The 14972-nt window shown below is 32.1% G+C and overlaps 1 protein-coding gene and 1 long non-coding RNA gene across 16 annotated transcripts; both read right to left on the reverse strand.

The window, feature by feature from the left end:
• Nucleotides 1–902: 902 nt before the first annotated feature.
• On the reverse strand, nucleotides 903–4324 carry LOC128132608 (uncharacterized). Of its 15 annotated transcripts, XR_008230786.1 has the most exons (9): nucleotides 3971–4324; nucleotides 3737–3899; nucleotides 3591–3648; nucleotides 3451–3492; nucleotides 3239–3349; nucleotides 2989–3023; nucleotides 2721–2773; nucleotides 2506–2531; nucleotides 903–2398 (listed from the first exon to the last, which is right to left on the reverse strand). It is a non-coding gene; the product is annotated as an uncharacterized LOC128132608 (long non-coding RNA). The 15 variants fall into 15 exon arrangements; XR_008230779.1 differs by having other exon boundaries at nucleotides 2910–3023; nucleotides 3262–3349; nucleotides 3591–3899; XR_008230778.1 differs by having other exon boundaries at nucleotides 2910–3023; nucleotides 3591–3899.
• Nucleotides 4325–7176: 2852 nt separating this feature from the next.
• LOC111891846 (squamosa promoter-binding-like protein 3) lies at nucleotides 7177–10316 on the reverse strand. The gene is made up of 2 exons (XM_023887908.3): nucleotides 9981–10316; nucleotides 7177–7641 (listed from the first exon to the last, which is right to left on the reverse strand). The coding sequence occupies exons 1-2, from the start codon at nucleotides 10310–10312 to the stop codon at nucleotides 7467–7469; spliced, it is 507 nt and encodes a 168-aa protein (XP_023743676.1). The 5' UTR covers nucleotides 10313–10316; the 3' UTR covers nucleotides 7177–7466.
• Nucleotides 10317–14972: the final 4656 nt, after the last annotated feature.

Genomic DNA, 14972 nt, shown 5'->3' on the forward strand with positions numbered 1-14972 from the left:
AACAATTATCAATAAAATTTATTACAAATACGAAATGAGTAGGAAAAAAATGAATTGCTAGGATTGTTTACAAATGTGTACAAACATATGATTAATGAATGTTTTTCTTATGAGTAGTGTCCTTTGCTGATTAGTTGCATAGTTGCCATGTTTTTTTTATTTTAATTTTTTTTATCTTAGAACAATCTACACATGTATACATTACTTTAATCCTAAAGTCACATCTTTTTACTTGAACCCCCCTCAACTATATGTCAACTTCTAATATCGTTAGGCCAAATGCACTTTAAAGGGGGTACCGTCGCGGCAAGCTTAGTTTCATTTCAATCAACTTTCGTATTTATAAGAACAATAATGTATTAATAAATATTTACCATTTAAATAAAAATATACAACCATTAAGTTCAAAAAGAAATACACAAATTTCAGTTATGGTCTTGCAAGTTGTTTTATTATTTTTGGATCAATAGTTTTTGAAAAGGTAAGTTGTTAGATTGGATCAATGCTATAAAAAAATATATATATCAACATTATTTGTTTTATTTATATGGTTATTTATTTATAATCTATTAATAAGTATCATATGTATCAAATTAAAATTTTGAAACCAAACAACTTATAATTGATGATTGCAATTGTGAGCCCGTGTTTCAAAAGTTAATTAATTTCCATATTAATCTAAAAAGAAATGTAATAAATAACATAACGAAATTATTAATAATATAGGTATATTTGAAACTTTTGGTACTTTTGAAAAACTTTTATCAGTTTAAATGAAACTAAAAAAATTATTTTATCCAAAAATCACTCAAACAATTAAATTTGAAACTCACAAAACGTTGGTAATATAGATGTAGAAAGTTATAGAGCGAAAAATTCATTTGAAAACATTAGCAAGCAGATACACAATAGAATCAAATGATTATGTCTAGTTATATTTTTTTTTGAACTATGACAAACTATAATAAAACAAATAAAAGCCAACTTCCAACAAGTTACAAAGAGTATCAAACAAAAAGCTTTACAATAGAAAAAAAAAACAACACTTAAGGTCAATTATGACATCACCATGCGAAATTACCAACATCAAATGAAACTCATAGCATCAGTAAGCATCATGAGAGAAAAAACACCAATATAGCAGCGAACTTTATTCTTTCCATCAAGCAAAGTTCCTCCATGTCTACAAAAAAGAACCATAGGTAGCACCGGAAAAAAAAAATTCAAGGTTACAACTGGTTAATTCAATCAGCAATCAAGATTAAAAAAAACTTTTAAACTCCACTTTACTCCATATGGCTGATGATTTTTTTTTTTTGGTTTAGGTAAAAAAGTATATATTTTTTTTCATTTTAGTCCATATTTTAAGATTTCATTTCGGTTTAGGAAATATACGAATTAGGACTCCAAGCTTTGCAAGATGCTGATGGCGTCAAATAGCAACCAACTTTTATACCTTTGTGAATCATAGATCCATTATTTGTCTTCAACCTGAAAAACCGCTAATGGCTATATGAAGATGCAATCAACATTATGTACACACAATACAAATGCATGACCAACTCAATCGACTTGTATGACCACCTAGCGGATACAAATAACATACATACACACAGTAACAACCCCCCCCCCCCACACACACACAATTATAGTTGATATATTTTTACCATTTGTCAGATTTTTATTACCTAAATACCAAAATTTGCAATCCTATTCCAAAAAAATCAAAATATCGTACACCGAAAAATTACCTGAATACATTTCAAATTATGAAATTTAACTTAATTTGCTGATGGCATTGGCTATCAAAGAGTGATTAATGGCAAGAAAAGATAGTGTTCTACCTAATCAACTGATTTATCTTGTCTAATGTTTCCAATTGCTTTTTATCAACAAACTTTTCTTTTTGTGGAAACTATTGGTTGCAATGCTTGGCAAATGGTTTAGCTTCCTTTCAAAGTCTAGCAAAATCAATATTATTTTGCATTTATTAAACAAAATCAAGTGGGGTTGTGGGTTAAATACAAACATCTTAAGAAAAATAAATAATAATCACATCTTCATCAATCTAGTTATGAAGGAGGGAAAACTCATTTTCTAACCTTTAGCTTCAGGAGGAGGGAAAAGTTTTGAATATGTATAAGAAATCACCAGAAACTGTTCTTACAACTATTAGTCAACCACAGAGTTACCATTCTTGCAGAAAACAATCATATGAAGTGTTGGCCCTAATTAAACAAACGTATGTATTATAGTAGATTAAAAACCAAATAAACAAAAGGAAAAAGATACATGATAAAAGTTTCATGTAGCAAATGAAAGACAATACCATCATCTATTTCCAATGGTGACATCCATGTTTGTGCATGGTTGGTTGAAGGCAGCACCACTATCTTTTCTTCAAAGACCCAAAAAGAAAAAGATGGGTGAGATCTACAGGGTCAGATGAGGGATGGATAATGAGAACTTAAAATAAGATTAGGAGAAGAAAAGCTGAGATCTTACAATGAGATAGGGGTCTTCCTCTAAATCTGAAAAGAAAAAAAAAACCCAAAAATGCACCTTTAGTCAAGATCATGTTTATGTGACATTTAGATCAAAGGGGACAAAATTTAAGAATTCTCTATAGCAAAAAGTCATTAATATTATGGTTCATTAGCAATAGCTTCTTATAAGAACAACAGAATTAACCTAATAACTAAAAACAAACAAAAGCTTACAAAAAGTCGAGGCTTATCATCTTCATCTCTTATGGTCCATTTCCATCGTTGGCCTGCAATTATAATTCCATTATCAATAACATATTTTAAAAAATTAGTCAAGAATATCTATCTAACAACTAAACGGCAATTTTGATATATTATGACATAAAAAGAATAGGAAATTAGAACAAAATGCTGATAAAATACCATGTTCTCATCAAATATGAACTATCTGCTATCAAGATTATTATTGTAGCGAACATAACTTTAAAATTCAAGATCATACCCAAATACTCTCTTATCATTTAATTTATCCACAATCTGCATCCAAAGATCAAACTTTCAAAATTAAAATCAGGATTTTCTTAAACATAAAACATAGTATTTAATTATAATCCCATTGTATCTATTGATGGACCCCTGAAATATGCATTTACATAGATTAAGAGTCGAGATAAGAGAAATGAGATCTATGTATATATGTAACAAATGTGGAGACTTGTCTGATTAAGTTTATGAAGTTAAAAAAACATCACCTGAGGAGAAAAGAACAACATACTTGAGGTTAAAGTGACAATGTGAGTTGTATAGCCTGATGGTCATAAAGAGATCACTTTGCTTGTTTTGTTCAGACACTTATTATATACCTGGCATACAAATAACATACAAATTTAAAATTAGAGGAATATAAATACAAAACACCACCAGTAGAAACTTTTTTTTTTGCCATATTTAAAGCTAATGGGACCTGAATTGCATCACAATATAGGCATACAATCAAGTTGCAAGTCTGCAACCATTACACAATATATTCTTGTTAACTTAGAAACAAAACTGAACAAAAACAGATGCAAATAGAATTAATAAGATTCAATCACGATACATTACCGTTAAAAATTCAGACTTTCCTAGGATTCCAGCTCAAAAATTAGATTTAATCAAGTTTCTGTTGCAACATATACAAAACAAAATGAGCATATGTTGAGACAGGAGAGAGATACACAAAAAACTTGAAGCCCTTCTGTTTGATGTACCGTATCTAACAGCTCCATCTTAGATATCAGGGCTTTATTTGATTTTGTAGTTAACGAAGAACATGTGAAAGAAAGTAGAAGAAGAAATCAAGAAATAATCGAATCTGATAACCTCATATTTTGAGTGACGAATGCAGTCAAACAAAAAAATGAGCACCAAAACCTAACAAATCGACCTTCGTTAACCATAACCCAACAAAGAAACAGACAAAAAAAATTGGAAAAACCACTGACCGAAACCAAACTAAGACGAATTGCAGAAGAAATCGATGTAGGTTTCTGCCTAGGATTGAGAAAACGATTACTATCCATGGTGTAGAGTCAGTGACCGTTGTGGTGACGCTCGCTTCTCGGTGAAGATGACGGCGGACGAAATATGCGATGTGTTGTACCTTATGAAAGCAGGAAGAACAGATAGGTAGAAGATGTAATGGTGGTTGGGTGCGTTTAGGAAGAATTGATTTAGGGTTTTAGTGAGTAATTGGATCAGCTCTTCGGTGGGAGAAGTTGGTGGAGACGATGAGAATTGGTTTGATGGCGGCTGTGTTTAGGAGATTAGGGTAATGTAGTGTAGTGTAATTCGTATTCGTGTAATGTAATACGTTGTTATATGTTTAATATTATTGTACTTGATGTAACACATGTTGTATCTCTTAATTTTCAAGAAATGAGCAATATGTTTAATAATATAGTAAATATATATATATATATATATATATATATATATATATATATATATATATAAAAGAATATGTTAGGTTTTTTTTAGGTTTTCCATTGAATGCCTACAAGTCAATATTTAATTGGTTTATAGTTTTTTCATAACAATACTAACGTCCCATTTAAAAAACAAAATGAAATATGAATTTAGTAGTGAATCTAGGACGTAAAACCATATGGTTCACTATTTAATTGAAATCGATAAAAATGAAAAAAAAAAAATCAAATAGTACTAGCTGCCGGTTCGGATCAGGTCAACGCCAAAAAATATTTGTCAATCGCCACTAGTTGCAAGATGATAATTGACTGCGACTGAGAGGAGGCATGAGGGGGAGTGGCGACTGTCGGAGGTTGTTGTGGAGGCTAGAGGGCGGTTGCCGGTTCAACTGATCGACAATTGTGCATCTGGCTGAGTTGATGATGATCCGCGATTGTAAAGATTAAAGCAAGAAACGTCGTTCTCTAATGCTTACTTCCGTTCACACGATTTTTTTTAAATTTAATTTATATTGGATTACTCTTATTAGATTATACCTTAATAGATATCAGGCTATAAAAATATAGATTATGGGTTGTAAAAATCAAATTGGTACATACTTTTTTTTTTCTAAATGGTAGTTTACTTAAAATAATTAGGATAGTTCACCGATTTAATTCTATATGTCATATTATAAAAAAATAGAAATAAATAGGTCAAATGAACCACCGAAGGTATCACTATCCTCACCACCGAATATGATGGATTTTTATTTCGCACTATATACTTAAATGACTTTTGGGATTTTGGTTTTTCCAAAAAGTCAAAAGTTTAATAAAATTGTTTGTTAATTGGAAAAGATCTTTTAAATTAACTTTTTGAGAAGAAGAAAAATGAAGCTTTTAAAAAGTCACGAATCTATGACTTTTCGCAACTTTTGCTTTTTTTCCCTTTCACCCCTCAAAAGTTTAAACAAACACATTTTAAAACTATCTTTTGGAAAAAGATATAAATCAAAAACTTATTTTCTAAAAATGACTTTTTGGTCTGAAAATTAGTCTTGTGAAAACTCTAGAAACTTTTTGCATTTGTCAAGGGACAAAAGGATTAAATTTTTTTGAACGGCGGTTATTTTGATTGAAAAACTAACAAGAAGCAAAAAATGACAATTACAACATCTTACAAGCTAAAGCAGGTTTATATAACCAATCACTCCGTCTTATCTTAGCTTTGTTACATTTATTAGAAATAAAAAATAATAATAAAAAAAATAAAACTCTATCTACCACATCATAAAAAAGTAAAGATTTTCTTGGCAAATCCGATCCGAAAATAACGAAATTACGAAAATGTCATAGACACCATAAAATGCTCAAAATCACCTCATCAAAAGCTTTTCGTTGTCCACCTCTATGCGCTATAAGATCTGACCAAGACATAATCGAATCAATCTATAACTGTTGAGGAATCTGAACACCCCACCAAATGGCAACTCGAGTCCATAAATCACTCAACTGGTTACAACCTACAAAAAGGTGGTCTATGGACTTAACTAGGGATGAGCGTATGGACCGGGGAACCGGCTGGAACCGATACCGGAACCCGAGGGAACCGGTCGGGCCAGGACCGGAAAGTTATTTTTGTGGATTTTTGGAACCGGAAACCGGTAGGAACCAGAACTGATATAACCGGAACCGTATGATGCTATTTTTCAAGGACCGGTTCCAACATTTGAAAACACAACAAGAACCGGTAGGAACCGGGAACCGGTAGAACCGCCGGGCCAGTTCGGTTCTTGATTTTGGCCAAAGCTGGTTCCCGGGTCGGGTCCGGTTCTGGCCGGTTCGGTCCTTTTGCTCATCCTTAGACTTAACCGTCATAGAACAAACAGGGCACAAAACGGAATCAACCGTAATGTTTGGGTAAGAAAGTCTTTTTCTAATAGGAATACCATGTAACCTCAGTCTCAAAATAAAAATATTCTGATTGTTAAACAATTTAACATTACACTAATAGACACTTTTAAATTACAATAACATAAAATTTAAACGGTTTTTTAGTTGTTAAGAATATAATAAAACTATTATTATTACAATGAGCATTCTAACCACAAACAACAAAAGTTGCATAAACTTGATAAAATCATGTGAAATTAACCATTTACGTAGGAGGAAATTCTATAAGAGAAGGATTTCATACTTCATATAAATTTAATTATATATGGTTTTACAAACGATTATAATTTGTAGTGTCAAAAATAAATAAAAAATATGATGCACCGACTTTTATACCATTTATAAAAAGAAAAATATAAACATACTTCTCCATTTATAAAAAGAAAAATATAAACATACTTCTACAACAATATAACATACTTCTAAAACAAAAAGAAAAAAATAGGACAAAGAATTTAAGATTATAATAATATACACTATTAAATTACATAAATATAAAACTTAGAGCTTATTAAGAATATAAACGCATATCAAAATATTATCATGACAATGAGCATTCTAAACACGACAGACAACAAAAGTTACATAAACTTTTTTTGTCAAAAATAAATAAAAAATGATGATGCACTGAATTTTATACCATTTATAAAAAGAAAAATATAAACATACTTCTACAGCAATATAACATACTTCTAAAACAAAAAGAAAAAAATAGGACAAAGAATTTAAGGTTATAATGATATACACTATTAAATTACATAAATATAAAACTTAGACCTTGTTAAGAATATAAACACATATCAAAATATTATCATAACAACGAGCATTCTAAACACCATAGACAACAAAAGTTACATAACTTTTTTTAGAATGGCAGTGAACACGCACTCCAATCTATTTTTAAACTACTCTTTAATTTTACATATGTCTCAAACACTTGAACGCAAAAGTTACATAAACTCGACCAAATCATATGAAGTTAACCATATACGTACGGGGAAATTCCATAAGAGAAGGACTTCATCTTCATATATGTTCAATTTACATATGGTTTTACAGACACATATAATTTGCAGCGTCATTCTCTTTCGCAACTACCCTGAAACATTTCTCGGCCATCTGCTTCCATACACGCAAGCGTCTTCCTTGTACCTTTAATCTCACTTGAACTCTTTCTACGTCTCTCATTGTGTCCAGCCAAACGTCTCCTGCAACTTCTCTTTGTATCATCAAATTCTAGAAGCTCATGAAATCTGCACCAGTTAATCAAAGAAATAATATTATCAAATTAAATGGTTGCTTGACTTGTTATATCATCATTGAACAATGTTAAACATTTATGATGCTCATCTTTATGTTGTACCATAAACCACAATAATGTACATTGATGCTCATCTTTATGTTGTACCATAAACCACAATAATGCACATTGACTCATACAAAACGATGATGTATAAAAGCATATACTTTCATAGGGTTTTGTTACATCAATGTCCACATGTTAAAAGCATGTTTTGTCAATTACTAGTACTAGTAGGATATAAGTGAGTACTGTACCATCAAGTCATGGTGCTCTCATGCGAAAAAAATGTTTCATGGGCTGGTAATAAATGACACATTACATGATTAATAGCTTTATTGCTTTTGTGGAATAGAAAATGGTAGACTTTTTGTTTTATAAGATGATGGATGATCCATAATTGCTGATAAATCAAATTGTTTAAAGATTATTTGTCACTTTTTTGTCTAAAAAAATAACAATGTTAAATAACATGTACTTCATAAATTATGAAATATGTCGTATGCCTTTACTAGACAATAAACACATAGTTAAATGTGACATGTCTACTTTTAAAAGAATATGATGTAGCTCTTTTAGGGCATCTTAAAAATCAAAACACGAGATCTATAAATAATATGAAGTTACATATGTCAACGGGAGTTTACAAATACTCAGGGGGTGTTTGGCTGATCTTTTTGGAAGCCAAAAGTCCTTTTGACAAAAGTTATAAAAAGACAGGATTTCCTGACTTTTCCATTTTCTTATATCAAAAATCTAAAAGTTGCTTTTAAAATGTTTTTATCAAACATCTTTTGCATTTTATCAAAAAAAACTTTTGGGCTCTCAAAAGATAAGTCAAACACCCATCAGACACAGTTTAATATTTTGTTTTCTCTGAGTTGTCATGGTTTAATAACATAAAATATTTTATATATTGATATTTTTTTTCCAAATTAAACTTCAATTTTATTATCTTTCCTATTTTTTTTAATTTTATTATCCTTTTAGCAAGTCTACCAGTAATATTTCTATTTTGTAAAAAAAAAATTGAAAAAGTCTGAACTTTTTTTTTTCCTAAATAACCATACATTTGATAAAAACTTTTATAGACCAATTTTTTCATTTTGACTCATAATCTCATTTTTTTTCTTCTTGTCTTGTTGTTTATGGTGTTTTAATAGCTTTTAACGTTAAAAGGAAACTTTTTTTTTTCAAAACAAAAAGAAAAATATCATGTTCAATTCTTGTTAACAAAATAAATATCAAAATATATTTGTAAGATATTTAAATATTATAATAGTTGAAGAACAACCGTGGAATATGGTTTGACAATATTGTTATTGGGAAAAAAATGAAACCTTAGATTAAGATTATAAGCATAAATTAGTGTTCTGAACTTGTCTTTTTATTTTATAAGCATTTTGCCAACAATGATAGGAAAAACCATTAAGAACACTCTACACAACAAAAAAGACATGTAAATTATGAGTCAACAAAAAATTTGGTTCAAACTGAAACAAAAATTGAGTCTTAAAAAGAATATAATGACATTATTATCGATCAAATCACTTCTTGTTGAAAATTTTTCTACCACGAAAAACATAAAATCTAAAATTAAATTCCAAACATAGATATATTAGAATTTGAAAACTATTCTGTTTGAGAATTTTGAAAATAATCTTTAACATACATTTTGCGAACAAGAATTAAACATGATATCTTTTCTCTTTGTTTTGAAAAAAAAAAATGCTAGATGTTCCTTTAGAGTTTAATGTTAAAAACTATCAAAAAAAACATCATAAACATTAACAACATAAAAAACGTAAAAATTATAAGTCAAAACAAAAAAGTTGGTTCAAAAGAAAAAGTTTATCAAATGTGAGGTTTTTTTGAAATTCTTTTTAAAAAGTTTTTTTGAAAATAAAATTCATGGTTTTCCAAAAAAAACCCAAAAGATAATCAATAAATCAACTTAACACTTCAATTGAACAAAATGAAACAAACAACTTCAAGTGTTTCAAAGAAAATGTTAGGATTTTTTTTATGTTATTAACATTTAAATTAATATGCAGAGTTACACTAAATACCTAAGGTCATTTGTCATCTAAATGATGTTTTATGGTATCATTAATTTTGTGCAAATACATATATTTTCCGTCTTTTAAATGGTTTGTGTAACTTGTTAATGTGTTTTTCATTAACTTATATTAAATAAAATAAATGTTTTTGGATGAATAGTATGTGCATACATCATATTGACATGTGTAGCAAAAGAATAAGAGTCATTATAGTATAACGAAGAGCTCTAACCGGCTACATTGTTGACAAAATCTTTGCTCATTTCCGGCAACAATCACAACTTGAGCCTTTGCATGGAGCTCACACACTCTATGCCTCCGATGATATTGTTTGGCTTCAGTGAGATCAGCAGTGCACTTCTCAGCCTGACAACACCTTGTGCCGCTAGTTGCTCCACCACCACTATGACCACATTTTTTCTTCTTTACATTCCCATCAAAAGAACCACCACTATTGTCACCGCCATCACAACCTAACAACCCATCACCATGGTGCTCATTCATCAAAACTTTCTTCATCTTCACTTTGGCTTTAGAAGAAGCTTTGGTGCTTTCGGCTTCCATTTTGATTTAGGAGTCTACAAAATAGAGTATGCCATTATATAAGGAAGGTGTTGGGAAATAAACTATATAGTATAAATACTTATATCATATTATCTTGTTAATATGTGTTGATGTAAAAGTACAATCAACATAAGTGAGTGGTGGAATGACCACAACATGTACCTGAATTTCTTGTGTTTGTTTGCATTCTAGCGTGTATAAATTGAAAAGACTATCAATGCGAAACAAAGTCCGTATGCATTTCTCATGTGTGGGGGACAGAATCGGGTGTCATGGTTTGACACCAATTCGTTTGCTTTAGAAAGGGTTAAACTTGTATTATAAAAAGCTAAATAAAATTTGTGTATTTTAAGGATATTTATTTTTTCTCTCATGTTTAGAACTACCCTACGTATAAATTAGTAAAAATATTTTTTTGACCAACAACAAAACTTGTATAACCCACAAAGTGCTAGCTAGGGGCTAGCAAAGAAAAATAAAAATTAAGGAAGCATGTGATAGTTCATCCAAACATTCCAATTTAGTGTAATCTTAGTGTTTCTAAGAGAAAACCAATGAAAAGAGAACACAACAATATTGTCAAAAATAAAATGTTTCTAATATTCCAACGGACGATAAATAGCCAAATTCCCATAAGACCAAATAACCCAAATCACCGTCATGAAAATCGTCGCTATAATTGCCCTTTCCATTTTGGCCATCGGTCTACCATCAATCCATTCTAGCAACTCCAAAGGATTCACAAAAATAGAAATCGACACTTAATCCACAAACCAACCATTCTCCAAATTTCTTGAGCAACGATACAAGAAAAGAACAAATGTGACAAATCCTTCGGATTGTTATGACAAATAGGACAAAGAAAAAAATCTACCTCCACACTTATATTCACCAAAACCGCCCAAGAGGAATCTTGTGCAACAAAAAACGGCACAAAAAATATTAATCTTGATTTGAACATATTTGTTCCATCTTTTAGCAATACTGCCCACCGGGAGCCTAAAAGATTTAATATGTCTCCTAGTCGACTTAACCGAGAAGGAGCCGCTAGAATCAAAATCTCGGGTCCACTTATCTGGAATAGAAGTCATCACCACCGATAACAATAAACCCACAAGATTCTCTAACTGCAAAGCTTCAACTCCACCTCTAATATGACGACGCCATGAGAAAGTCCAACCGTCTGAACTCCAAAAATATCTAACAAGAGCACTTTGCAAAGAAGATAAGGTGTAAAGCCTATGAAACTGGATCTTGAAAGAAGTATCTCCACACCAAGAATCTTCCCAAAATTTAGCAATGGACCCATCCCCGGCCATAATAGACATAGAGTTGGAAGTAATGACATTCCGCTCATGCAATTGATTTATGGAGCCCGTTGTTTTCTACCACACTCCTCCCCTATAGACGGCTGAGAGCCACCCAGAAAATGCCCATAGTCACCATGTAAACACTTAATGACCTTCACCCATAACGACTCCGGTTCATGAAAAAACCTCCACTTCCACTTGTACAACAGAGCAAGAATGAAGGAATCTAAGCTACCAATATCTAAACTGCCATTTTCTTTAGAATTAAGAGTCACATCCCATTTCATCTAATGGATTCGTCTTTGATCTTCTTCCATACCCCAAAAAAAAAACCAAGCTCTACAGGCTTCCAACAAGTGACAAACAGAAGCCAGAAGTCTAAAAATCAAAAAGAAGTAAATACCTAAACTTCCTAATATAGATGTAGTAAGAGTTAAGCGACCACCAATAGAAAGTAATTTAACTTTCCAAGACGATAACCTCTTACGAAACCGATCAATAATAATATCCCAACTTTTAACACGAGATATAGAACCACCCACCAGGATGCCAATAGACGATAAAAGAAGGCTAGCCACAACACATCTAGTAAATGACTTCAGCTTGAGGGACACTAACACCCAAGAGACTAGATTTAAAGAGGTTGATCTTTAAACCAGCCACCATGTAAAAGCAAAAAAGAATAGTAATAAGATTTCAAACATTACATTATTCCTTATCTCCCAAGAATAAAGCATCATCAGCATAAAAAAGATGAGATAAAATAAGGTTTGAGCCACCCATACGAAGACCACAAAAAAGACATGTAGCTACTTCATCCTCCATAGTTACATGAAGCCCTTCCATAACAATGATAAACAAGAAAGGAGAAATCAGATCACCCTGCCTCAACCCTCTAAGCAAATTGAAATCATCCATAGGGCTCCCATTAACAAGAATAGAAGATTTCGAGTTTTGAACACCCCTCGAATCCACACCCGCCGCTTTTCTCCAAAACCCATAAACACCATAATTTGATCTAAATACTCCCAACTGATCGAATCATAAGCTTTTTCAAAACCGAATTTAAAAATGAGGCATTTTTGTTTTTCTTCTTGAACCACAAGATCAACTCACTAACCATAAGGGGTCCATTTAAAATCTACCTTAAGAAACGTTGATTTCTCCATCCACTACTAGAAAAATACCCTTTAATGACATGCATTGCGTGTCACACCCCAAAACCAAAATGGAGAAATTGTTCCGAAGTAGAGGACGTCATCTTTAGCATCACAACCAGTGCATAATAGCAATCATAGTAAACACAACCAAACAGTGCATACATGAAAATTAAATAAGTTTACATCGGTTTTAAATCTGATTTTGAATACATCAAAAGTATAAAGACTTAATCTTATTCACTCCGACTTCTTCAAAATGCTTGGAAGGTACCTACCTACTGGTTTCCTGAGAATACAACAAGTTTTGAAAGAATATCAGCAAAAAGTTGGTGAGTTCATAAGCATTTAGTTTTGGTGGAAAAATGTTTCTTTGAATCCTTTTGAAGAGTGTTCCTCAAGAAAATCCTATATTTTCTTATGAAAAGCATGTTTGAAAACCCATTCCTTCCATGACTTCCAAATTCATACAAGATATGTACAATCCAAGGAATCATGGAATGAATATGTATATCTATTAGTAGAAAATAAACCATCAGTTTTAGAGATGCCGGTGTTATCCTAGAAAAATCCCATATTTTCCCTAAAAACAGTTATCTGTCCTAGAGGTAGAGATGCAAGTTTAGAAATCCCTGATTACTATCAGTATATATAAAAGTAGTTCTATTACTTAAAATAAAACAAATGAAGAGTAGATTCCATAAAACAAAGTTAGTTTATACTTAATTGCGAGTCGTATAACCATACTTGATATGACCTAGAGACCTTTATAACATTCTTTAGGCGTTTAAGCTAAATGACATTTGTTCACCTTAGGCATGCCTGCCTAACTGTAGCTAGCAGTTTAGGTGTGGGATTGTCAGTCCCGAATAGTTCTATTCACAAATCTCACGCTCTCCCTCCAGGAGACTCTGGTTATATTGAGATAGGATTTAGCCTTGTACACCTAAGGGTACAGTATTGAAGTAGAGCCTCACAATTATGTATAATCTGGTTTACTAGCTAGAAACAGTATAAAACAATAATTGTCCTTGAATAATAGTACTTTATACTCGTGAGAAAATATATAACATAAACTAAATCTGCCATATTTATACATATTTATCCATGAAATTTGATTTGGTAAAAACTGCCTAGAGGGTTATCCCAAACTATACCCATTATAGTTTATTAGAATTGACATGGAAAATGCTTTGTAAAAACCTTTCTGAAAGCTATGAAGTTAGATTTCCAAAATAAAAGTTTCCTTTATGCTCAACATATTACAAAAAGGGATAAAATATCTGAATATGTTATTAAACGTGGAAATCGTTGGACTGTATTAATAAGTTTAAAACTTAATAAAATACGTTGAGTCTAGCTTGTATCCCCCCCCCCCCCTCTGAAAACATTAAAAACACGGAAAATGTAGGGGTACGAACTCACCTCAGGTAAGTGGTTTGATTGAAGGATCGATACGGAAAGTTGGGTGTTCAAGTGAAGCCTTGAACACGATTTGATCCTAATTAACACGTAATGACACATAAAAGAGTCCAATGAAGGTATTTCACCACTAGATGTGATGGAAAACCAGTCTAGAGACTTGGAACTACTTACACTAAGTGTTAGGACCTTGTAGGATTGCATGAGAGGAGTGTATGGCCACCTTGAGTGTGTGTGCGGCCATGGGTGTGCTGCCCAAGGAGTGTGCGGCCGTACATTCATGAAAGAAGGTGCCTTTGGAGTGTTCTCAAGGTCCATACTTGTATCCGCGAAGTGATCTAGGTCTATACTCAATTGTAGTGTAGGTTAAGGGACCTAGAAGTGGGTTTGCGGCCCTAGGGTGAGTGTGTGGTCGCACATAGGAGTGTGTTGCCGCACACAAGGAGTGTGCTACCGCACAAGGGTGTGTTCGGTCGTACACAGGTGTGTGCGGTCATACACCCCACATGATGATGTCCAAAATGTCAATTCCAAGGTGCAACAAGGCTAGGGTCATGTCTATCTCAAGTATGGAAGTCAAATCTCTCACTTTGGAGGGTATTTTAAGAGTGCGCGGCCACCTTAAAGGGGGGTGTGCGGTTGCACTCACTTCCAAAAATGAAGAACATGAAGAATAATTCACACTTAAGGCTTAGATAGAGTGGTCTTTCATGGATATCAAGTTAGAGGATGAATTACTCACGTTCTTGAAGCTTTGGAGGGTTTGTGGTT

The sequence above is a fragment of the Lactuca sativa genome, chromosome 3, assembly GCF_002870075.4.
Source record: "Lactuca sativa cultivar Salinas chromosome 3, Lsat_Salinas_v11, whole genome shotgun sequence".
In the NCBI taxonomy this organism is placed as follows: Eukaryota; Viridiplantae; Streptophyta; class Magnoliopsida; order Asterales; family Asteraceae; genus Lactuca; species Lactuca sativa.

Excerpts from the sequence above, each read along its gene's own strand:
- LOC111891846 (XM_023887908.3), bottom strand. The coding sequence starts at position 10,312 with ATGGAAGCCGAAAGCACCAAAGCTTCTTCTAAAGCCAAAGTGAAGATG. Across the intron at positions 7,642-9,980 it reads TTTTGTCAACAATGTAGCCG|ATTTCATGAGCTTCTAGAAT; the intron begins GTTAGAGCTCTT and ends TAACTGGTGCAG.